The sequence below is a fragment of the Sphaerodactylus townsendi genome, linkage group LG01, assembly GCF_021028975.2.
Source record: "Sphaerodactylus townsendi isolate TG3544 linkage group LG01, MPM_Stown_v2.3, whole genome shotgun sequence".
NCBI lineage: Eukaryota > Metazoa > Chordata > Lepidosauria > Squamata > Sphaerodactylidae > Sphaerodactylus > Sphaerodactylus townsendi.
In genome coordinates, this window is record NC_059425.1 from 7,469,332 (window position 1) to 7,494,553 (window position 25,222).

General features: G+C 48.8%; 1 protein-coding gene across 1 annotated transcript in view; it reads right to left on the reverse strand.

Annotated features, from left to right (window-relative positions):
* Nucleotides 1-1,416: 1,416 nt before the first annotated feature.
* The window catches only part of CRTC2 (CREB regulated transcription coactivator 2), a 58,469-nt gene continuing 34,663 nt past the window's right edge, over nucleotides 1,417-25,222 (reverse strand). The window contains 10 exon segments of the mRNA XM_048503392.1: nucleotides 1,417-2,569; nucleotides 4,949-5,162; nucleotides 8,606-8,872; nucleotides 13,257-13,689; nucleotides 16,931-16,936; nucleotides 18,690-18,810; nucleotides 18,813-18,925; nucleotides 19,076-19,125; nucleotides 21,381-21,463; nucleotides 24,075-24,104. Coding sequence (XP_048359349.1) covers nucleotides 2,367-2,569; nucleotides 4,949-5,162; nucleotides 8,606-8,872; nucleotides 13,257-13,689; nucleotides 16,931-16,936; nucleotides 18,690-18,810; nucleotides 18,813-18,925; nucleotides 19,076-19,125; nucleotides 21,381-21,463; nucleotides 24,075-24,104 — 1,520 coding nt within the window. The 3' untranslated portion in view covers nucleotides 1,417-2,366.

Sequence of the window (25,222 nt, forward strand, 5' to 3'; positions counted from 1 at the left end):
CCTGCTGGGTGACCGTGGGCTAGTCACAGTTCTCTCAGGACTCTCTCAGCCCAACCTACCTCACAAGATGTCTGTTGTGGGGAGAGGAAGGGAAAGGAGCTTGTGAGCCACCTTGAGTCTCCTTACAGGAGAGAAAGGTGGGGTAGAAATCCAAACTCTTCTCTTTCTTTCCCTGCTGTTTTCAATCTCTCTTAGAATTACTGTCTTTTCCAATGACTCTTGTCAGAATATGACCAAAGAACGAGATCCCTAGTTTGGTCATTGTAGCTGCTAGCTCAGGCCGCTATCTTAGAAGACTTTAGAAGCTGATTGGGGGGAAAAAAGGTTGGATCTTTTGAGGGCTGTTAGAGGAACTTCCATGTTTGCAACAAATCCACTTCTGAGAAGTACCAAATTCTGGGACCGGCTATCTAGGGGAGGTCTGGTGCCTTCCGGCCTTATAGATCAGCTCCTTGGAGCCCAGCCGCTGGAAACTGAATGTGAACCAGCCCCACTTTTGACCTAACCCCCCGCTATCAAGGCAGGTGTACAACAGGTAAAGACCAAAGTAATTACACCAATGAGTACTAATAGTCACACAATGAATAATATTTAAACCAACAATAATAAGTAACCTTAGGAATATAGGTTTACTCCTAGAGGAGAAAGAAAAACTTTACATGAATTATGTAAGTATATAAGGGACTGGGCTTTTATTTTGAAAACTGTAAAAACAAATGGGATCTATTGATTTGAGCATATGTTGATACTTGTCGAAGGCTTTCACGGCCGGAATCACTGGGGTGTTGTGTGGTTTCCAGGCTGTATGGCCGTGTAGGAGAAAATGCTACTAGAACACGGCCATACAGCCTGGAAACCACACAACACCCCTGTTGATACTTGATTTGGTACTTTACAGAACAGCTTGAAAAAGCATCACCGAAATAAAAACCGAATCCAGCGGTTTGATAGCCAAACGCCCTACAAGAACATAAGAACATAAGAACAAGCCGGCTGGATCAGACCGGAGTCCCTCTAGTCCAGCTCGCTGCTACTCGCAGTGGCCCACCAGGTGCCTTTGGGAGCTCACGTGCAGGAGGTGAGAGCAATGGCCTTCTGCGGCTGCTGCTCCCGATCACCTGGTCTGCTAAGGCCTTTGCCATCTCAGATCAAAGAGGATCAAGATTGGTAGCCATAGATCGACTACTCCCCCATCAATCTGTCCAAGCCCCTTACCTGCTGAACCATACTGACAATATGTTGAGCTGTTACCGGGAAAACAAAGATACAATCGTATTCCGATTTATGATTGGTTTAAATATTACTCATTTTGTGAGTATAAGTACACATTGGTGCAATTACTTTGGTCCTAACCCCCAGTTAGAAAGAATCCCACCCCCCCAGCTCACCCCAATGAAGCACACACACAGGCAGAAGCTTCTTATAATTAACATATAATATATTAAAAAAAAATAATAAAATCACTCTGGTATTTCTCATTCGTAGCGGGGGGAGAGGAGGAGGGTGTGGGGGGTAACTGCCACGTCCCACAGCCCCCGCCCTCCCCTGGCCCCCCCTCAACTCAAGTACAGACACCGGACAATAAGAACGCAAAGTTGCAAGTGCTTTACAAGACACGCCCCCCCCTCTACTTCCCTCCCCTGTACATGGCAGCTGGAGGGGGGGGGATTAGAGGCGAGACAGAATAGAAGAGTTATGTACAGAATTTTAAAAAACGTAATTTGCAAAAGAAATCCCCCCCCCCTCCCCAAAGACTGCCGCCCCTCCCCTCGACTCAGGACGAAAGGTTGTTAGTTAGTTGTGTAGGTGTACGTAACGCGCACACCCGGGGGCAAAGAAATGGCTGGAACTGGTGAGGACTGGGGGCAGACACTGGCCTCGGGTTCACACACACACACAAATATCCCTTGGTGCAGGGGGGGGGGGGGGGGCAAGAATGCTACTCTTCGACTCAGTCTGTCCGTCCCCCCAACCCAAAATGCACAATTTGGAGGGTTTTAACTGCCAGAATTTCTCCCTTGCTCAGGACTGCGAGGCCATCGTTTGCAACCTTCCCAGCAGCCTCTTGGGCTCCAGGACCGATCTCCCCAGCCACTCGGGTCCTCTGCTATCCAGTGCTGCAGAAGAGATCTTTGCGGAACCTGATTCCGGAGCAAGTCGTCGTGAGCTAGAAGCCACAGATAATCTCTAAGAAAGGGCGCCGTGACGGGAGGAGGCGCGCACAGTCTCTGCCCGCTCCCCCAAATGTCCTGCCCGACCGACGCCCGGAGCATCGGCAGCGGGGACCGGCCTTTTGTTTCTCTGTGGCTTGTGACGGCCTGCCCTTGCCGGGCGTTCTCGGAAGTGTCCTCCTCCCCTCCCCCCCACTAAAGCCGGTCAGTGCGGAAGGAGTCCTCAACCGCCGGGTCGGTCAGAAGGGTGTACGGGTCGTTCAGCATGTTCAGTCCGTCCAATGTCAGCGGCTCGATCTTCAGGTCCTCGTCCAAGCCCAGGGAGGAGTCCACTTCAAAACCAGGCATGCCGGCCAGAACGTTGGCTATCTCCTTGGAGATGCCTGGTGGGGATTCCTCTGGATGAGACAGAGAAAAGGATAGCGGTCAACCTGGCGTGCTAAAAGGGCAGCAGTCGATCTTGCTTGCATTAAGAACATAAGAACTAGCCTGCTGGATCAGACCAGAGTCCATCTAGTCCAGCATTCTGCTACTCACAGTGGCCCACCAGGTGCCTTTGGGAGCTCACATGCAGGATGTGAAAGCAATGGCCTTCTGCTGCTGCTGCTCCCGAGCACCTGGTCTGCTAAGGCATTTGCAATCTCAGATCAAGGAGGATCAAGATTGGGAGCCATAGATCGACTACTCCTCCATAAATCTGTCCAAGCTCCTTTTAAAGCTATCCAGGTGAGTGGCCATCACCACCTCCTGTGGCAGCATATTCCAAACACCAATCACACGTTGCGTGAAGAAGTGTTTCCTTTTATTAGTCCTAATTCTTCCCCCCAGCATTTTCCATGAATGCCCCCTGGTTCTAGTATTGTGAGAAAGAGAGAAAAATTTATCTCGGTCAACATTTTCTACCCCATGCATAATTTTATAGACTTCAATCCTATCCCCCCTCAGATGTCTCCTCTCCAAACTGAAGAGTTTCAAACGCTGCAGCCTCTCCTCATAAGGAAGGTGCTCCAGTCCCTCAATTATCCTCGTTGCCCTTCTCTGCACTTTTTCTATCTCTTCGACATCCTTTTTGAGATGTGGCGACCAGAACTGAACACAGTACTCCAAGAACACAGTACCTCCTTTATGAAGTGGCAATGAGTTCCACAGTAACGAAAACTGCAGAGCTCTGCCCGGTGGACACAGCAATGGACACGAGCACAAATGGCTCGGAAGGGGAAATGACAGAGTTGCGGACGAGAAAGGGACTCTCTGCATCCAGCTCTCACAAATGGCTCAATACCCTGTTTCCCCGAATATAAGACATCCCCAGAAAATAAGACGTAGTAGAGGTTGTGATGAGTGCGAAATAGAAGGCATCCCCCAAAAGTAAGACGTAGCAAAGTTTTTGTTTGGAAACATGCCTGACGAACAGAACACAGAAAAATAAGACATCCCTTGAAAATAAGACATAGCACATCTTTGGGAGCAAAAATTAATGTAAGACACTGTCTTATATTCGGGGAAACACGGTACCAGCGCCAGTTGACAACGTTCAGGAAAGATCGTGGCCGGTATGCCCTGTTGGTTGGCTTCAGAGAAAACAAAAGAGGCCCACTAGTCACCAAGGGGAAAAAAAATAATGCTGACGGCAAAGGAAAAATGTCTATTTTATTAAACAGCTAAAAATTCCCCTATGCGTTTCACCAGCGGGCTTATTTGGGGGAATGTGTTCGTCTTTCGGTAACAGATTTCCCTAAAGAATCCAATCGTGCAGGGAGTTTTTAGCTGAGTGATAAAATACACGTTTTCCCTTTTCTCGCACCATCCACCTTGGCCTTATTTTTCTCTTGTTCCCTGCCTCTCCAGGGCAACTGGTTGGCCGCTCTGCGAAACAGGATGCTGAAATAAATGGGACACTAGCTGGCTGAGGTTCTTTAAAGCCCAGTTTTTAAAATTCAGGTGGAGTCGGCTACCCGGCACGGGTCACAAATGCTTTTCTGCCATGGCTCTGGCACTGTGAAAGGGGCTCCCTGAAGAGGTGGGGGGAGGGCAAGATGTCAGGAGATGAGGTAAGGCCTGACAGTTCGCCTGCGTTTTTGAAGGGGGATGAATTGGCAGGCATCTTTTAAGGCAGGGGTGTCCAACTCTGGTCTTCCAGAGGTTCATGGACTACAATTCCCACCAGCTCCTGGGTTCATGGACTACGATTCCCATCAGCCTTCAGAGGTTCATGGACTACAATTCCCATCAGCCTGAGGGGTCATGGACTATAATTCCCATCAGCCTCCAGAGGCTAATGGATTACAATTCTCATCAGCCTCCAGAGGTTCATGGACTACAATTCCCATCAGCCTCAGGGGTCATGGACTATAATTCCCATCAGCCTCCAGAGGCTAATGGATTACAATTCTCATCAGCCTCCAGAGGTTCATGGACTACAATTCCCATCAGCCTCCAGAGGTCCATGGACTACAATTCCCATCAGCCCCTGGGTCCATGGACTACGATTCCCATCAGCCTCCAGAGGTCCATGGACTACAATTCCCATCAGCCTGAGGGGTCATGGACTATAATTCCCATCAACCTCCAGAGGCTAATGGACTACAATTCTCATGAGCCAGAGTCGGACACCCCTGTATTAAATAAAGGGGAGATTTAGTGGCTTGCTGTTTTTATTTTTTGCTTTTAACAAGAAATAAAATAAGCAAAACCATTCAACACTTGACCTCCTGCCCCAAAATCGACACCCAGCAGAAGCCCAGCCCTCCCTTCCTTTGACCCCCAGCCCCAAGTACCTGTGAAGATAATGTTGGGAATGGGGCCGTGGCGGCTGCAGTGGCTCAGGTTCTGGCGGTTGAGCAGATGGGGGTCGTGTGCGCCGCCGCCGCCCCCTGACAGCCCCATGTTGTCCCCCATAGGGTAGTTTAAGGCACCCAGGTCTTCCGGGAAGGCGCTGTTGTTGAATCCGTAGCCCCCCGGCATGTTCTCCACCATGCCGTATTGATCGAACTGTGGGGGAAGGACAGAAAGATTGAGTGGCTGGGTGCTTTTGGCACTGACGATCACAACTATTTATTTAATTTATTTATTTATTTATTTATTTATTATTGGGTTTTTTATACCGCCCTACCTCCAAAGGGCTCTGGGCAGTGAACAACATAAATCGCATATGCAATAACCCTTAAATACATTAAAACAGTTTAAAACGCAGCGATCAGTAAAACAATGTCCGCAATAACCCTCATTAAAAACCTCCCAAATTTCTTTCTTCTTCCCAGCCCTCCCCCCACTCCACCAGTGGGAGGGGCGGGAAGAAGGGGGATGGGTAGGAAAGACACACACACAGAGAGACCCATACTGTTTGCACCCCAAGGTCCTTTGGCATTCAGGTGCCAGGAGCGTAAGGAAAATCTTGCCAGCGGAGAGGGGGGGTCCGTATGTCTCAGTTAAGACAGGAATTCCCCTAAGGAGCTTTTCCAGCGAAAGGAGTAAGCCCGAATGATCCAGAATGACAGTAAGAAAAGCTCCTTTGCCTGATCCTTCATCACTACTCGCTCCTTTTAGGCTCGGGATTTATTAACTGGAAACCACCTACGTTTGAATTAGTACTTAAGAATCAACGCAGAACTGTTTTAGAGTGCTATTTACACGGTAGCAGTTTAACTGAGATTGTAGTCGATGCTGCATTGGTTTTAACCTCTGACTGTAAGCTGCCCAGAGCCTGAATTTGGCTGGAGATTGGGTGGGGTGTAAATTTAATAATAAATTAATAAATAAATACCCACAACTACAAAAGACAATCCAGCCCTGCAATTCAAAGCTCCCCCAACCTCCCGTGTAATGTTCAGGTAGAATCTCTTTCCCTGCACCTTGAATCAATCGCTAACGGACTACAATTCTCATGAGCCAGAGTCGGACACCCCTGTATTAAATAAAGGGGAGATTTAGTGGCTTGCTGTTTTTTATTTTTTGCTTTTAACAAGAAATAAAATAAGCAAAGCCATTCAAGTGTCCTAGTCTCTGGAATGGCAGAAAACAAGCTTGCTCCTTCTTCAACATGACATCCCTTCGCACATTGAAACTTGGCTGTCAGGTCACCCCTTGACCTTCTCTTCTCCAAACTAAACATGTCCAATTCCCTGAGTCGCTCCTCCTAGGGCGGTGGTGGCGAACCTATGGCACGGGTGCCAGAGGTGGCACTCGGAGCCCTCTCTGTGGGCACGCAAAAACAGAGTCGCCCCCCACCCTCCACACACACATCTTGGCTGGCCTGGGCCACTGGGCTCGATTATTAGCATTAAAACTAAGACTTAGTTTGGGGAAGCAGAATAGGTAACCCTGTTAAGTGCTGTTAAATCCCACTGATTTTCATGCGAAGAACTAAAGCACAATCCTTTACCTGGGAGTAAGCTCGGTTGCTGGCAATGGAGTAAACTCTCCTAGAATCATGATTCACCCGTTGGAAGAGTTGAACGGTTGCTTCAAAGCAAAGCCACCGTCTACCACCAAGCTTACTCCTGAGTAATGCACGCCTCGGAGCCAACCGTTTTCCCTAAACTAAAACCTCAGTATTCAGGTTAAATTGCCGTGTTGGCACTTTGTGATAAATAAGTGGGTTTTGGGTTGCAATTTGGGCACTCGGTCTCAAAAAGGTTCGCTATCACTGTCCTAGGGCATGGAATCTAGACCTCTGACCATTTTGGTCGCCCTCCTCAGGACTCATTCCAGCTTGTCAATATCCTTCTTGAATTATGGTGCCCAGATCTGGCTGCAGGATTCCAGGTGTCTGACCAATGCAGAATAGAGTGGTACAACTACTTCCCTCAATCCGGACACTGTATTTGTTACTGATGCAACCCAGAACTGCCTTGGCTTTCTTGGCCGCCGCATCACACTGCTGACTCACGTTCAGTTTGTGGTCTACTAAGACTCCCAGATCCCTTTCGCGCGTACTGTTGTCGAGCCAGGTGTCATCCATCCTGTATCTGTGCATTTCATGGCTGTCGTGTCACCCCTTAATCTTCTCCTCTCCGGACTAAACATACCCAGCTCCCCAAGCCGCTCCTCGTAGGGCACGGAAACCACACTTTTTGCCACTTAACGCGCCCTGCCTTATACTGGGCGAGATCACCAGTGCATCCAAGTCAGAACTGCCTGTCCAGACTGGCAGGGAAACTCCTCGGTCTCAGGTGGAGGCCTTTCTACTGGCTCCCAGTAGAGTTCCGGATCATCTTCAAGGTGCTGGTGTTGACCTTTAAGGCCTTACGCGGCCTGGGACCATCGTATCTTCGAGACCGCATCACCCCGTATGTCCCTGTACGGCCTCTTCGATCAGTTGAGGCCAATCTACTGGTGGTTCCCGGCCCCTCAATGATGCGGCTGGCCTCCACACGGGGCCAGGGCCTTTACGGCTCTGGCCCCGGCCTGGTGGAACACTCTCCCTCCAGCTGTCCGGGCCCTGCGGGACCTTGGTGAGTTCCGCAGGGCCTGTAAGACGGAGCTGTTCCGCCGGGCCTTCGGAGGAACCGGCCGCTGATGGTGCCCCCCCCTTTTTGGCCCCTTACATCTGGGCCGTTTGTCACCTAATGGGACTCGCCGTCCCTCCCTCTTGGGGAGAGGACTTTGAAAATGGAGCTGGCGGACGCCACTTATATTTATACTTGTATTTATTATATCTATTATACTCAGCTCTTATTGCTTCTATCGCTGCTTTTAAAGGTTTTAGCCATCTTATGATTGATTGATTGATTGATTGATTCTTTTGATTTCTATACCGCCCCATCCCCGAAGGGCTCTGGGTGGTGTACAACAGACCAGTATATATAGAATAAAACAACTAAAACCATTAAAAGCAGCGATACAGATAAAACTAAACGTAATAAAAAGTTACCATAAGCAGAAGTGGCGTCCGGAAGCTCCATTCTTAAATCCTCTTTCAGGAGGGAGGAATGATAAACCCCAAGATGGCAGAAGGCACAGATGTAAGAGGCCAGGGGGGGCACCATCAACGGCTGGTTCCTCCAAAGGCCCGGTGGAACAATTCTGTCCTACAGGCCCTGTGGAATTCAGTAAGATCCCGCAGGGCCCGGACAGCTGTTGGAAGAGCATTCCACCAGGCTGGGGCCAGGGCCGTGAAGGTCCTGGCCCGTGTGGAGGCCAGCCGTATCATCGAGGGGCCGGGGACCACCAGTAAGTTGGCCTCCGTTGAGCGGAGAGGCCGTGCAGGGACATATGGGGTGATGCGGTCTCGAAGATATGATGGTCCCAGGCCGCGTAAGGCCTTAAAGGTTAACACCAACACCTTGAAGACGATCCGGAACTCCACTGGAAGCCAATGGAAGCAATGATCGTACTATGTTTACATGTTGTGTAAAAGTCTAAAGAATGAATGAATGAATAAATAAATTTCACATCATTTGTCTCCTCGTCCTCTCCCCAAAAGCGAGACTTACGCTGCCCAGGCCGAAGTCACCCAGCGGCTGGTTGAGCTGGTGCTGCAGCACCGAACCGGACTGGTAATGCGAGGGGTACGAGCACTGCGACTGCAGGGGCAGGGAGGACGGCAGCTGCCGCCCCGCTTGCGAAACCGCCGTGCTCTGTGCTTGCTGGGGCTGGAGGGCCTTCTGGCTCTGCTGGAGAACCATGCCGGGCTGGCTGTAAGGGTACGGCGGGAGCCGCTGGTCGGCGGGCAGCTTGCTGGTGTCCAACGGCACCCCCTGAGAGAGAAAGCGCGGCAGGTTAGAAAGGCTGAGGACTGGGCCAGGAGGAGACCTTCGCACGCTTCCCTCCCCCCACCTCCAAACTCCAGCTATACTCTGTCTCACAAAAAGATGTTAGTGGATTGTATATCCCTCCGCCACAGAACTCAACGTGCCAGACTTTCTTTGTTGGAAAATGCTCTGCCTGGGTCCTAGTGCCTACCTACCTAGCCCTGCTCCCTCCAATCCAGGGGTAGGGAACCTGTGGCTCGAGAGCCGCATGCGGCTCTTCTGCCCTTGCACTGTGGCTCCACGAGCCGAGCCACCGGCCCCATCCTTGCCTGCCCTGCAGGCAGCAGGGCGGGCGCACCAACTGCCCACGGTCGGCCGCGCCGCGCCGCGGGCTTCCCCTCTCGCCCGCCCCGTTGGAGCGGGGCGGGTGCTTTCTCGGCGGCTGGCAAGGCCGAGCCGCCGGCTTCATCCTTGCCCGCCCTGCAGGCAGCAGGGCGGGCGCATCCATGTGCTTCTCAGAATGAGCGGAGTAAAAGGTTAAAAAACCCCCTATATATATAGTGTTAGCTTTATTTTAAATGTCAAAAATTATTTGCGGCTCCAAGTGTTTTCTTTTCCCGTGGAAAACGGGTCCAAATGGCTCTTTGAGTGTTAAAGGTTCCCTACCCCTGCTCCAATCTGTTTGAAAGTTTTATGATAGTCGTTCAGTGCTCCTGTATCGAAGTACCATCTTGTATCAATGCTCTTGTATCAAAGTGCCATGTACAACAATGCACACAATAATGGTTTTGACCAAGGCAGCGGGCAAAATGAATCCTGGTGGCTGCTCACCCCTGTCCGTTTGACAGGCTGAAAGTAAAAATACATTTTGGCTTAAATGCTCTTTTAGCAAAGGCAGCGCACACAAATGAAGAATAAGTCTCATATTGGCTTGGGACTAATGCGGAAGCGTGCAATTTTCTCAGCCGCTGCACCTCAACTGACCGTACTAACATCTTTACCTGAGACAGGGTATAGCACTAAGCAGGGCCTGTGATAGAGAGGCCCAAAGCCCCACCTAGTGGACACTGCTGGGACAAAAAATATTTCATCCTTGACTCGTTTATCATCCCCGAGAAAGCGGCTTAGTGGGGGAGGCAAGGGGGTGTGAATCCCGCAGACGCCCAACGGGAATCCAAATCTGCTGGGGGTTAACCTACTACACCAGGGTCAAAAAATGAAGTGTGCTACTGTGCAGAGAAGGTGAGAATTGACATGGTGAGCTGGGACCATCCAGAGCTTTCTGGTCCCTCATATTTTTAGGTTTTTTAGGTTTATACCCTGAGGCCTCTCTCAAGAAAATGAAAAAGAGTTTGGATTTATATCCCTGCTTTCTCTCCAGTAAGGAGACTCAAAGGGGCTTACAATCTCCTTGCCCTTCCCCTCCTTCCACAAACACCCTGTGAGGTGGGTGGGGCTGAGAGAGCTACGAAGAACTGTGACTAGCCCAAGGTCACCCAGCTGGCATGTGTTGGGAGTGCACAAGCTAATCTGGTTCTCCAGATAAGCCTCCACAGCTCAAGTGGCACAGGGGGGAATCAAACCCGGTTCTCTAGATTAGAGTGCTCCTGCTCTTAACCACGGCACCAGGCTGGCTCTTTGATGTCCTTTGCTTGCAATAAAAGAAATAACTCCATTATTAAGTGACCAAGGATGGCATTTGGTCCAGATCCGGCACAACCGTGTCCATCCTAAAAAGCACAGCCTGAAGGTGTGTTATCGTCTCCCCACCTCGGCCTCCCTGGTTTCACTTTGCGTATAAACCTAGATGTGAAATTAGGACCAGAAAGGACTCCACGATTTGAGAGATGACCACAGACTGGCAAAATTCACACCCGGCAACCACCACCATCCAAAAACCAGGAAGTGGGGGAGGAAACCAACAAGAAAGGTGGGCAAAGGAGAGAAATGGGGCCAAGCCTGAAATATGTTCCCGAACCAAGTTTTGGAGATCGGAAGTCCTCAGACTGGGGCTGGGGAGTTCTTCCCACTGGGGTATATCAATGGGGGGGTCTCCTGTTGCTTATTCAGAATCCTGCGGAAATGAGAAGGCCAGGAAAAGCTTCAGGAAGTGGACAGCGTTCGTCTCTCGAACCCACTCCGCATTTAATGAAACGGTTCCTAATTCGCTCTGGCAGCAAGCAGCTACAGGAACAACAGGAACTGATTCGTAAAGTAGGGCCCCTCCCGCACGTGCAGAATAATGCACTTTCAATCCACTTTCACAGTTGTTTGAAAGTGGATTTTGCTATTCCGCGCAGCTGCGAAGCGCGTTGAAAGTGCATTATTCTGCATGAGTGGAAGGGGCCCAAATTGGGGGCTGAGGTGGGGCATAACGGGGTTGGATTCCACGGAACCATTTTGCTAATGGTGGCAGCTGTCCCTATGCAAAGACGTTTCCCTTGATTTTGAGCTTCTGGCGTGATGCGAAGGTGCCTTGCGCCAGGGGAACGATTTGCCGTCAGCAGAATGGATCCACTCCAATAACCCTGCCAGTTCCTGAAGGCTCTTGTTCCACTGCTATATGCGGCTGTCCTCCACCCCACCTCACCCCACCCCACCCCGGAACACTGTTAACGAACCATTCAGCGGTTATTTAACTACAGTCTGTCTCAGAAAAAGACGCTGGTAGGGTTGTATATTCCTCCACCACAGAACTCAATAGGCGGGACCTTCTTTGTTCTAGTATCTCACAATACTAGAACCAGGGGGCATTCATTGAAAACGCTGGGGGGAAGAATTAGGACTAATAAAAGGAAACACTTCTTCACACAACGTGTGATTGGTGTTTGGAATATGCTGCCACAGGAGGTGGTGATGGCCACTCACCTGGATAGCTTTAAAAGGGGCTTGGACAGATTTATGGAGAAGTCGATTTACGGCTACCAACCTTGATCCTCTTAGATCTGAGATTGCAAATGCCTTAGCAGACCAGGTGCTCAGGAGCAGCAGCAGCAGAAGGCCATTGCTTTCACATCCTGCATGTGAGCTCCCAAAGGCACCTGGTGGGCCACTGCGAGTAGCAGAGAGCTGGACTAGGTGGACTCTGGTCTGATCCAGCTGGCTTGTTCTTATGTTCTTAGTATGCGCCACCTGGATCCTAGTGCTTACCTAGCCCTGTTTTGAAAGTTAAAATACATTTTGGCATTCTGTTTAATGACACAGCTTTCTACGACAATAATGCACAAAATAACGGCTTTGACAAAGGCAAGCGAATCATAATTCTCATATTCGTTTGGGACGGTGGAAGCGTACGATTTTCTCGACCGACGCATCTCCAAATGACCATACTGACACCTTTTTCTGAGACAGAGTATAGCATTAGAGGCCAGTGAGGAGCTCTAGAGTGCGCTGAAATGAACGACCGTCACCCTCCCACTGTCCACCGGACGGCCCTTCGCTCTGCCGCAAGACGGAAGAGGCTTCAGCAGCGGCCTGAAACAAAACAAAGCTGTTCTCCCGCATTCAGGAATTTTGACTAGATTTCAATTTAACTGAATTATTTAAATTTTAGTAAGTGGACTTAAGTCACTGTTCATCGATTTTCAATAATGGGTTGTCACCTTCGACTCAGTTTTTGTTGCATTTATTCCCACTGCGAATCGGCCCGAGCCAATTTGGGAGGGGCGATTAAGAAATCTGATTAGATAGATAGATAGATAGATAGATAGATAGATAGATAGATAGATAGATAGATAGATAGATAGATAGATAGATAGATAGATAGATAGATAGATAGATAGATAGATAGATAGATAGATAGATAGATAGATAGATATAGATAGATAGATAGATAGATAGAAAAGAAAGAAAGAAAAGAAAGAAAGAAAGAAAGAAAGAAAGAAAGAAAGAAAGAAAGAAAGAAAGAAAGAAAGAAAGAAAGGGGAACATTTGGAAAGGCTAATGTATTGTCGAAGGCTTTCACGGTCGAACTCAACTGGTTGTTGTGGGTTTTCCAGGGTGTGTGGCCGTGGTCTGGAGGATCGGGTTCCTAACGTTTTGCCTGCATCTGTGGCTGGCATCTTCGAGGTGTATGCAGAGGAAGTCTGTTACACACTGTCCAGTGAAAGTGAACAGCGCTTCTCTCTGTGATACACGATATCAGCCTATGCGATGGTAAAATCCCAAAACTGCAGCCACAACAGCTCATTGGAAAAGGAAACTGTTGCAGCTCAGCCTCACTCCAAAGAAACACAACCAGGTGGCAAGGGGGGGTGGGGATTCCCCTCTCAAGTGGGAGATGATGACATGGTAGCAAGACACAGCGAGGAAAGAAAGAAAGAAGCCTACGAAAGAGACGGCGGCAGAAGGGGAGCCGAGAGCAGACCCCGATCTGCTTGACTTATGCGTGCAGTGTGATGGAGGACAATGTGGGTGGCATAGTTGGCGAAAACTGTTTTGGGTGCTGCCTTCTCGAGTCTCCACCCATTGGGAGGTGAGGGCTGAAGGCCCGGACCCTGCCGGAAGTTAGGGGGGAGTGTAGGAGCCCGAGAGTGGGGAGGAAGCCCGGGAGGAGGAGGGCTGCCGAGCGGGCTGCCTGGACTGGCCCGGGGTTGCGAGAGGCGTGTGGCTGCTCAGGGGAGGTGGGAGGGAGGGTTGCTGAGGAGGGAGGAGGCGAGGGAGGTGCTGAGGGAGGAGGGAGGATTGGTTGCTCATGGAGGAGGATGGAGGAGGAAGAGCTGCTGGGGAGAGGGCTTGGCGAGGGGTTACTGAACCCCTGCAGGCAAGAAGGGGTTGCTGGCAGACTGGATGCAGGAGTTGCTGAGGGAGCTCTGCATTGGTGAGCAGCCTGTGGGGACAAAAAGAAAAGGTGAAAAACAACACACGTGTGGGCGCGCTCGCACGGGCTGCCATCGCCCCTGGACACAGGATGCTCCTTCCCCCGGGTGTCGCCTTTCCCGCCAGAGCGGCCGGAGGGGCTCGGCCTGGGGGGAAACAATGGAAGTGGGGCGTAAAACATGGAATGGAAAGATCCACCTTTGTGGGCCCACATGGCGAGCAGGTAAGGAGGCTCTCCCGAGTGAAGCGTCCTCCTGAAAAAATCGAGAAACCGCGAAAGGCTGGGATCCCCAATGACTTCAGTGAACGACCACTAGCTGCTTTTGGATTAACTGATGTTTGATTGTGGCTTATCGCCTGAAGAGGCATTACATCTGAAAATGGGACTCCTTCCTACTGCTATTTTTTGATTTTCCCTCAAGGGATATCACTTATAGAAGAGCCATGTAACGATGGCTCAGTTGAATCTCTGGCCCACCAATTACTTCACTGTCTCAGATTCAAGGAAATCAGATCCAAGTGAATCTCACTCCTTCCACATTTACCGATCTCCCGATTTAATTAGATTTACACTACTTGTTGGACAACCCTGATCCTTCTCTCTGTTTGATAGTGAACTTTCTCTGGAAATTACTAAGCGCCAGTAGATTCCCTTAGATCTAACATGTATATCCTGTATTGTATATGCTTTTTAATCTGTTTTTATTATTGTTGTACTGCTGTCTATGCCAATAAAGGCTTGCTTCACCTTATAGAAGAGAGGAAGAAGAGTTTGGATTTATATCCCCCCTTTCTCTGCTGTAGGAGACTCCAAGAGGCTTATAGTCTCCTTCCTCTTCCCACTTCACAATAAACACCTTGTGAGGTAGGTGGGGCTGAGAGAGCTCAAAGGAACTGTGACTAGCCCAAGGTCACCCAGCTGGCGGGTGTGGGAGCGCACAGGCCAATCTGAACTCCCCAGATAAGCCTCCACAGCTCAAGTGGACGAGCGGGGGAATTAAACCCAGTCCCTCCAGATTAGAACGATATACCGAGACTTAAGTTCCGAGTGCGCATTTTGGGATCCCCTTGTTTGTATTACATTAACCATGTGGTGTAATTTTCTTTATTGTTGGAATTTGGTTTTTTGATATAGATTTTTTTTTTTAATTATTAAAAGTTAGGCATATTGTACAGCCAGACAGATTTTGTGTTTATCAACTGTTCTACAGCTCGTTTTATAGTAAGGGGTCTTCGGCAGATGCCCCACACAGATTGGCGGGCAGCAACCTGTGGGCCAGACGGTTGGATTGGGACCCACCCACGGCAGGGCTTTCCCAGTAGAACCAAAGAGGTGCGTCACACACCTGAAGACGGAGGTTGCACTAAACCAGTGGTTCCCAAAGTGGGCGCCACCGCCCCCTGGTGGGTGCTGCAGCGATCCAGGGGTGAGTGATGGACACAAGGTGCATTTGGGTAGAAACATTAATACATATATCTTTCTGTTTAATTGCTATTAAAATTTTAAAAAAACTTAATTTCCAGGGGGGGCTAAGTAATATTTTTTTTTTCTGGAAGAGTGATTGAGCCAAATAAGTTGGAACCACTGCACTAAGAGGAAAAGGAGAGACATTGGGCGGACACAGAGAACAGATCCATGGGAACTAACCCACGGCTTTCTCAGTAGCGGTGCCCCACCAGTGGAACAGCCTCTCCCCAAATATTCCCTTGGCACCCGAGCCGTATTCTTCTGCCAAGCGTAGAGCTGTTCGATTTTATTTAATCCTTGCCTAGCAGCACTGCAATCTTGCCCTGCTCGGGCTGCGTTTTGCTCTGTGAATCACTGACCGTACCGCGTTTCATCTTTTTACCTTGTCTCAGACCAATGGGATGCCCCCTCAAGTGCGCTGTGGGATAAAAACGAATTCAGTCACGGCTATTTCAACACAAAAAAACCCTTGTTCTTACAAAACCTTCACAATTTTGTCTTCTTTAAAAAAAGAGATACGTTTTTGGGAAACGGAAAAAAAAAAGCTGAGATTCGTATCTGTTTCGCTAGCACGGGAGATATCATCAGATCAAACTCCCCACAAAAAAATTGGTTTTGGAGTTGTATTGTTGAAGGCTTTCACAGCCGGAATCACTGGGGTGCTGTGTGGTTTCCGGGCTGTATGGCCGTGTTCTAGCAGCATTCTCTGCATCTGTAACATCTTCAGAGGATCTGATCCTCTGAAGATGCCAGCCACAATCTGGCATCAGGAGCATCCCCAACCATAACCTGGAAACACAACTCCCATTTTAAAGTTGTCGACAATTTTAAAGGATACAGGACCGGCAGGCCCTGTACTGTAGAAGAAGAAGAAGAGTTTGGATTTATATCCCCCCTTTCTCTCCTGTAGGAGACTCAAAGGGGCTTACAATCTCCTTGCCCTTCCCCCTTCACAGCAAACTCCTTGTGAGGTAGGTGGCGCTGATAGGCATCCGAGAAGCTGTGACTAGCCCAAGGTCCCTCACCCAGCGTGTGTGGGAGTGCCAGGCTAATCTAATTCCCGATAAGCGCCTCCACAGCTCAAGCGGCAGAGCTGGGAATCAAACCTGGTTCCTCCAGATCAGAGTGCACCTGCTCTTAACCTCCTATGCCACTGCTGCTCCCTCCTCTTAACCTCCTACGCCACTGCTGTAGAAGACATTCCCTACAAGGGAGAGAAAAGAGGTGTAGTGGAGGGTATTATTTCGCCTAGAATGGTTTTAGGCCAGGGATAGGACACCTTAGTGGCGGAACAGCTCAACAAAACCTGCCATATTTGCCTGTGAGGCAAACAAAAAGCCAGGAGGAGATTGAAGATCGTCCTCAGCCAGATGTGCTGGTAAAAAGCTGAGTTCCCATGGTGTTGTTAAGCTCGTAGGGGGCTCACCACAGCCCCCCAGGTGGAGAATTGGCCCCCAACGCCAAGCAAAACAACTCAGCAGGGCCCCTGTATCATTGTGTGCCCAGAAGGGCCGCGGCTTCCTCCTTTGGAAGAGAAATTCCTTTCGGTGTCACAGGAAGGGCAAAACCCCTCTCCAAACGCTTTCTCCCTGTGGTTTTCAAAATTATTATTGTTTCAATTCAAAGACCGATTCCCAATTAGGGCCGTGTTTTCAGCTGATCAACTCAGCCTTCGCTTTCAATTCTTTCTCACTGAATAGCTCCATGGTAGATACCAGAAGCTTCTAGGGCAGGGGTGTCCAACTCTGGCGCTTCAGATGTTCATGGACTACAATTCACATCAGCCCCTGCTGGCATGGCAGTTTGGGGTTGGACACCCTGTTCTAGGAGGTCGGCATCTTTGCCCCTGTGGTCTTGGCCAGCCAGAAGATTTAGCGCCCACTATGTCTTACGGTGCCCCCTATATGATGTTATTGGAGATAAACATCTGAACCAAATTTTATCTGAATGTAGAAGTTGTGATTTTTATTGGCTGACGTTTTTCCCAAGGCCCCTTTTGAGGATGCTTTTATTTTCTTAGCAACCACTCTGAGGAAACTAGTTGTGGGCCAAAATTTTAAAGTTAAATTGTAAATGTAACCTGTGATGTTTGAATGTTACTATTTTACAGTGGTATGCTGATAGAGCTATTGTGCCAGGGTATGTAGGGGATTGCATGGCTTTGCGGTATTTTGTGTTACTGTTTTTTAAATTTATATTCCACCTCCTGTAAAGAGACCCGAAGGTGGCTTACAAGCTCCTTTCCCTTCCTCTCCCCACAACAGACACCTTGTGAGGCAGGTGGGGCTGAGAGAGTTCAGAAGAACTGTGACTAGCCCAAGGTCCCCCAGCAGGAATGCAGGCGTGGGGAAACAGATCTGGTTCACCAGATAAGCCTCCGCCACTCAGGTGGAGGAGTGGGGAATCAAACCCGGTTCTCCAGATTAGAATCCACCTGCTCTTAACCACTATGCTACGCTGGCTCTCTGTGAGGGCCTGTGGCTTACAACAAACTATACTACTACTACAGTTGATCGGTTCTTTAAAATAATAATCTAAGCAGCACATCAACTAGCAGGAGATGCCCAGCAGGTGATCAATGGGATGAGAGAGAGTTTTTCAGACAGGACAAAATAGAACAACAGTGGGGCCACCGCTGGGGGTCTAGACTGTGTTTTCTCTCATTTGGGAGACTTTGGGAGCATCCTCTGGGGTGCCTAGACCCTGATGACCCAGGTTAGCCCAGTCTCATCAGATCTAAGCAGGGTCAGTCCTGATTAGCCCTTGGATGGGAGACCGCCGAAGAAGTCCAGGATTGCTGGAAGCACCTCTGTGCCTCTCTGGCCTTGAAAATTCTGTGGGAGTCACCACAAGTTGGCTGTGACTTGACAGCTCTTTGCTCCGCTATCTTCTGGTGTGGCCTTTGGCCTCTATCACCATTTGTGTATGACCCCCACCCCCTTAAAAAAAAACCAAACCCTCTCCGGCATTCATGGCATGTGTTTGCCTGATAGATGAGCAGATTTTATTTATTTATTTATTGTTTAAGATTTGTATGCCACCCCATCCCTAAGGGGCTCATAACCTGTTGTATACCACCCCATCCCCAAGGGGCTCATAACCTGTTGTCGCTTTTTTGTCATTGTTGGGTCGCTCTTTTCTCATGGTTTCTGGAATGCAGGCGTGACAAGAACTCAATTTACGTAGAAAGGGAAGTTTGGACCCAGGTAGCTCCTCCCTCTCAAAACAGAAGTCTTAAACCTTGTCCTATTCCTGATAAGGACTGACTGCACGGGAACCCAAGAATACCCTTAAGATCACAGAGGAGGCACTGGGATCAGGTGTCCAACTTACTACCCACAAAGCTCAGCGGCAAATGGTCAATCCGTAACACCTCCCTCCCCAATGGCGAATCCCAGCACCAATCAGACAGGGCCTCTGGCACCTAGAGGGCGGGCCTTGCTCTTTTACTGTTCTATGCAGCTGTGTCCTTCAGCCCCACGTTGGCCTGTGCCTTCCCCAGGCTGGGCTTCAGCCAGCCCCAGGCGAGGCTCACCCGGCGGAAGAGTAAGGTAGCCATGTCCGAGCCCCATACTGCTGCTGATGCCCAGGTGCGTCATGGTGCTGGCCAGGTTGCCGGTGCTGCTCCCGCCGCTCAGGTTGAGAGTCGCTGATCCCGTCCAGAAGTGGGCGGGGACGGAAAGTGCAGGTTGGTGAGGTCCGGGAGGGAGCCCCCTGTGTTAAGGGCCGTGGGGATCAGAGGCAGATTGGCAGGCTGGTCCGGGGACGGGAAGATACTGCAAGATAGAGAGGCGACTCAGAGAAGGTTCACCGATTAACAGTGCGCTGCTCACATGGAGGAGTGGGGAATCAAGCCCTGTTTGCTGGATTAGAGTCCACCTGCTCTTAACCACTACACCAGGCTGGTGCCTTCGACCTCAACTTACTGGATCCCAGGAACCTCGCAGGATCTTGGACGGGCGGACGATGAGGAGAGCTGCGGAAGAGAGAAAATAGATTTGTTAAAAACAAGTGCCAAGCAGGAGGGGTACGAAGCCCAGGTCACAGCTCGCCGTAGCTGGCGAGGCTAGGAAGCACAGCCAGCACTGGTCCGAGGGTTGCTGGAGGCTACGAGACACACCCAAGAATAAGTCACCCTACATTTCCTGGTACAGATGGGCTCAGAGCTGGGCCAGATTGCGCCTGGTGCGCACTCTGTGTGTCCCTCCTCCACTGCGCCCTGCCCCCTCCATCTCCCCCCCTTACCTTAGTTCAACTTGAAAAAGCAGCCTGTTCCCTTCAGGCTAAAAACGGTCTGGTGGGAAGTACACTTCCCTAGGGCTCGTAAGGTCTCCTGGGACGTGTAGTTCCCACTAGGCCGTTTTGTTAGGTTAGGATTGATCTCTTTGTTAAATGATGGTATTATTATGCAGGTATGCATCATCTACTGATATTCTTTGAAGAAGAAGAAGAAGAAGAAGAAGAAGAAGAAGAAGAAGAAGAAGAAGAAGAAGAAGAAGAAGAAGAAGAAGAAGAAGAAGAAGAAGAAGAAGAAGAAGAAGAAGAAGAAGAAGAAGAAGAAGAAGAAGAAGAAGAAGAAGAGGAGTTTAGATTTTTATCACACCTTTCTCTCCTGTAGGAGACTCAAACCGCCTTACAATCTCCTTGCCCTTCCCCCCTCACAACAAACACCCTGTGAGGTAGGTGGGGCTGAGAGAGCTCCGAGAAGCTGTGACTAGCCCAAGGTCACCCAGCTGGCGTGTGTGGGAGTGCACAGGCTAATCTGAATTCCCCAGATAAGCCTCCACAGCTCAAGCGGCAGAGCTGGGAATCAAACCCGGTTCCTCCAGATTAGATACGCAAGCTCTTAACCTCCTACGCCACTGCTGCTCCTGCTTTGCTGTGTGTATTGTTGTGATTGTTGCTGCCTTGTTGTTCACATTGTTACATTATACGCTAATGTGCTATGTTTTATTGATGTTTTCCATTTCATGATAGTATGCTTATGTTTTTATAACACGTAATGTAATGTTATGATTATTGCTAATTGCTGATTATATTATTGACATTTTTTCCCTGATGTCTTGCTATTCATAATGTTGTGCTTATTTCATGTGTTGTTGATTGACTACGCCTAACTGATGTTTATGCTGCGACTGCTGATACTGTTATTCTTGTTGTACACCACCCTGAGCCTCTCGGGGGAGGGCAGTATATAAATTAAACACACGATACGATATCTTTTTATATTTTTGTTTTCACTTCACAGATACATTTCTATTTTACATATACGACATCAGCATCGTTATGTTTTTGTTTCCACTTTACATATCCGTTTCCCCGTTCTCGTTAGTTACTGGGTTTTGAGGTTTTCCCCTCATCTTGTTCCATTTTTTTGTTTTGTGAAAGAAGGACATCAAAATTAAATAAGCCACCCCCGTTTCTCGTTTCCTCACTGCAGGCAGGGGAAAACACACCCTGTGGGAATAACTCCGTCCAGAGAGGGATGCCGCTGCCTCCAGCAATACAGTTTTCCTGATCTCAATTTCAATTTCAATAAGCCTTTATTGGCATATACACGATAGTATAAAATTACAGTTCCAGTTAAAAAGTGAATAGTAAAAAACTTTCGCGTTTGTCATACATTCAGTTTACAAACTTCTGACAAAAACTTTGCCACTATAAGGCAACAATGAAAATCCTGACAATTTGAAAGCATAACTACTTTATCTGATTCAGTATGATCAATCATAGGGTCTATAGCTTGGGATAACAGGCTGGATTGGAGTTCTTGGTATAATAAGCAGTTCAGGAGAATGTGTGGGATGGAATCCAGCTGTCCTATGCTACAGGGACAGAACCTCTTATCGCTTGGAAGACCTTCAAGTCTTCCTCTATGTAGCAGAGATGGCATGATGTTAAATCTAGCCAGCATATAGGCTCTCCTGTGTATGGGATTTGTGAGCGCTGTAATATAATAGGCTGGGTATCCCTGCGTGAAAGGAACTGACATATTTGTTGGCGAACAGGATTTATTTGCCAAGCTCTGTAGTTGTTGATAGTCCATTGCTAACAGCCTCTCTTTAATGAGGTCAAAAGTTTCAGCAAAGGTTAGCATATTGAAGGAGTCACTGTCATAACCCAGTTCCCCTATCTTTGCTGTAACTATTGTGCACCATTTTGAATGGTGGAGTCAGTTTTCCTGATCTAAGGAGCCCCCCTTCAATAACGCCAGCCCCGCCTTCTACTCACCTTTTTGGTATCCCAGGGTTTCAACAGCTGCTTGCCGTCATCTGGGAGGCTCTCTTTAATGGAAGGCACTTGGAAAAGAAACACTGGGAAGCGGGGGAGACAAGACAACCCGTCAGCAGCAGAGGCGAGGGAGACAACCCAAAGGAGGCCGCGTGCCGGGTGGAAACTACATGTGGAAAGTACAGTCCCGAACCTCATAAGAGTCCTGTAAGTAACACCATAATTGTGTTTGCCTTGCAGATTCCCGCCGTCAAAGATCAAAAACACAGCAACAGAACGGGCTCGCAGAACCTCCGTTTTCATGATACGTCCATGATTGGAATATTGAGTTTGGGGATGGATATGTTGTGACTATTGTATCAATACAATCCATTACACAGCAAAAAGGAAATTACACTGGTAAAGAGGACGTCACACTGATGAAGTTGTGAAAACGGAGGTTATGCGAGCCCGTTCTGTTGCTGTGTTTTTGATCTTTGGCGGCGGGAGTCTGCAAGGCAAAAGGAAGAATAAGAAGAATAATAAGAAGAAGAGTTTGGATTTATATTCCCCCTTTCTCTCCTGTAGGAGACTCAAAGGGGCTTTCAATCTCCTTGCCCTTCCCCCCCTCACAACAAACACCCTGTGAGGTAGGTGGGGCTGAGAGAGCTCTGAGAAGCTGTGACTAGCCCAAGGTCACCCAGCTGGTGTGTGTGGGAGTGTACAGGCTAATCTGAATTCCCCAGGTGGCAGAGCTGGGAATCAAACCCGGTTCCTCCAGATTAGATACACGAGCTCTTAACCTCCTACGCCACAATTATGGTGTTACTTACAGGACTCTTATGAGGTTTGGGACTGTACTTTCCATTAGTGCCAGAGCAGAGTGACAACCCGACAGAACTGTGAGACTCTGCAGTTTATTATTGGTTGAGTTGATACCCATTGATATATATATATATTACTGTGTCATGCAAACTGAGAGTTAATATTGCTTATTTGTATGATATTCATTAAATTGTATTAATGCGGTCTGACGTGCAACACGCTGATTTTTTTCTAGTCAAACACATACGTTGAACGGTTTGTCGCATTGTGGAAACTACATATCCCAGCATGCTCTAGCCTCCTCAAATGCTACAGAAGCAAAACAGAGGGACAAAAGGGCCTGGTGGGGGCTATAGTCCCAACCAGATTCTTCTGCTAAGATAAGGCAGAGTTAGCCAGAGCAAGGAAGAATGAAGATATTTTAATTTCAAGGACTCCGTCCCCGAGGCTTGCCAGACCTCAAGCGGGGGAATGTGAGCTCGGTCTCTCGCAGTGTTTGCGGCTTGGCGGCAAGGGGAGAACCGGCTCTTCTAGATGGTTTTTTAGAGCTTTGGAAGAGAGCGTACCACTCCTGGGAAGAACGTGGGAAATGTATCTGGGGCCCGCCCAGTGGTGGGATCCAAAAATTTTAGTAACAGGTTCCCATGATGGTGGGATTCAAACAGTGGCGTAGCACCAATGGGGCTCGGCGGGGCACGACGGGGGCGTGGCCGGGCATTCCGGGGGCGGGGCATTAATCATTTCTCTGTTACTGTCAAAAACTCTTACTGTAAAAAAAAAGTTCCTAATTTCCAGCTGGTATCTTTCTGCCCATAATTTAAACTCAATGTAGCAAGTCCTATCGTCTACTGTCAACAGAAACAACTACTTCTCCTCTAATTGACTGCCTGTCAAATACTTCATACTTTCAAATACTTAATTTTGTTTCTAGAAATCAAATGAAGGATACTTTCCTTAAACAAGGAACTTTACCATATTTCTAAAACATGTTTTTAAAACAGGCCAACAGGGAGAATTATCCCGTTTTCTACCTTCGCTAACCAGCCACATAGGAAACAGCAGGACTTTATGATTTTTGGACCTAATGGAATTTCTAACGGAAAAGCAGACCCAATTAGTAACCCCCTCTCGGCACACACAGATAATTAGTAACCCACTCTCGGGAACTGGTGAGAACCTGCTGGATCCCACCTCTGGGCCCGCCCCAGTCTTGCTAATGGCTCAAGCTGCTGTTTTGGGTAACAACAGATGTTTAGCACTTTCCGTGAAGCGCTTCTGGAAGCTCTCCTGCATATTGTTTTCATTTATTTTATTTATTTTTATATTTATACCCCGCCCTACCCCCAAAGGGCTCAGGGTTAGGGTGATTGACAGTAGCATTAAGCCTAAAATAATACATAAAACACTTTAATATTCCGCTCTACCCCAGCCAAAGGCTTACAATTAACATATTGTTAACATATTAGTCAGGGAGGCTTACAATTAGTCAACATATAACATATACAATCAACACATAATACAATAATCAACACAATCTATAAATAATACAGCCTACAAACAGTACAATGAGCAACGTAAATAATTTAAATCCGAACAATAAATAGTTTATGTTTGCAAAAGATTCAGACTCGAGCCCCTTCCCTTTTTCCACTCAATTATTATCTTAGTTGCCTCCCCCAACCACTTCCAAATTGCAGTCGGTGGGGTCCAAGACTGACAGCGGGCAGCTAGCGAGATTTGCATCCAGAGCTTCCTCCGTCCTGCCTCGTCCCTTAGATGAAGCCTGCCTTCAGCACTGTGAATGTTTCAAACCAAGGCAAGGCAGCTCCGACAGGGAAGGCAAAGGGTGGCACCCAAAAGCCAGAAGAGGGTGAAGGAGGAAAGGCTTACCTTTGCTATCAACGTCCCCGTCCAGGTAACCTGAAAACAGGGAGGAAGGAACATTGTGAGGGGTAAAGACTAAAATGCTGTCACTTAAATGTCTTCTCCTCCCTTCACACAAGCTTTATCATTTTTTTTGCCCTAAGAAATTCAGGGCGGGGGGGCTTTTCGGTTCTTCTCCACCGTCTCGTTCTCGCAACAACCCTGTGAGGTAGATTTAAGATGTGAAAAACTGGAGCGAGGTCTTTGGAGGGTGGACTCACATCTGAGGGGGTGGGGGTGGGGCATCATCTCGTCATCTAGTCATGGACCATCCACCCTGGGGACGAGGGGGCCCATCATGTGGTCATGGATCACCCACCATGGGGAGGAGGGGGAGGGGCAGGGGGCCTGTCAGGGTATTGAAGAGATAGAAAAAGTGCAGAGAAGGGCAACAAGGATGATTGAGGGACTGGAGCACCTTCCTTATGAGGAGAGGCTGCAGCGTTTGGGACTCTTTAGTTTGGAGAGGAGGCGTCTGAGGGGGGATATGATTGAAGTCTATACAATTATGCATGGGGTAGAAAATGTGGACAGAGAGAAATTTTCTCTCTCTTTCTCACAATACTAGAACCAGGGGGCATCCATTGAAAATGCTGGGGGGTAGAATTAGGACTAATAAAAGGAAACACTTCTTCACGCAACGTGTGATTGGTGTTTGGAATATGCTGCCACAGGAGGTAGTAATAACCACTCACCTGGATAGCTTTAAAAGGGGCTTGGACAGATTTATGGAGGAGAAGTTGATTTATGGCTACCAATCTTGATCCCCTTTGATCTGAGATTGCAAGTGCCTTAAAAGACAAGGTGATCGGGAGCAGCAGCAGCAGAAGGCCATTGCTTTCACATCCTGCATGTGAGCTCCCAAAGGCACCTGGTGGGCCACTAGCAGAGAGCTGGACTAGATGAACTCTGGTCTGATCCAGCTGGCTTGTTCTTATGTTCTTATGTTCTTACGTTCTGGTCATGGACCACCCACCTGGGGGGAGGGGTTAGGGTGGAGGAAGGTGGTTGTGGCCCACTCACCCCAGAGAACAGGGGGAGGGGCCCCAGCATCTGGTCAGGCCCTCCCTGGGGGGACAGGGAGGGAAGAGGACCGTTATCTGACTAATGCCCAC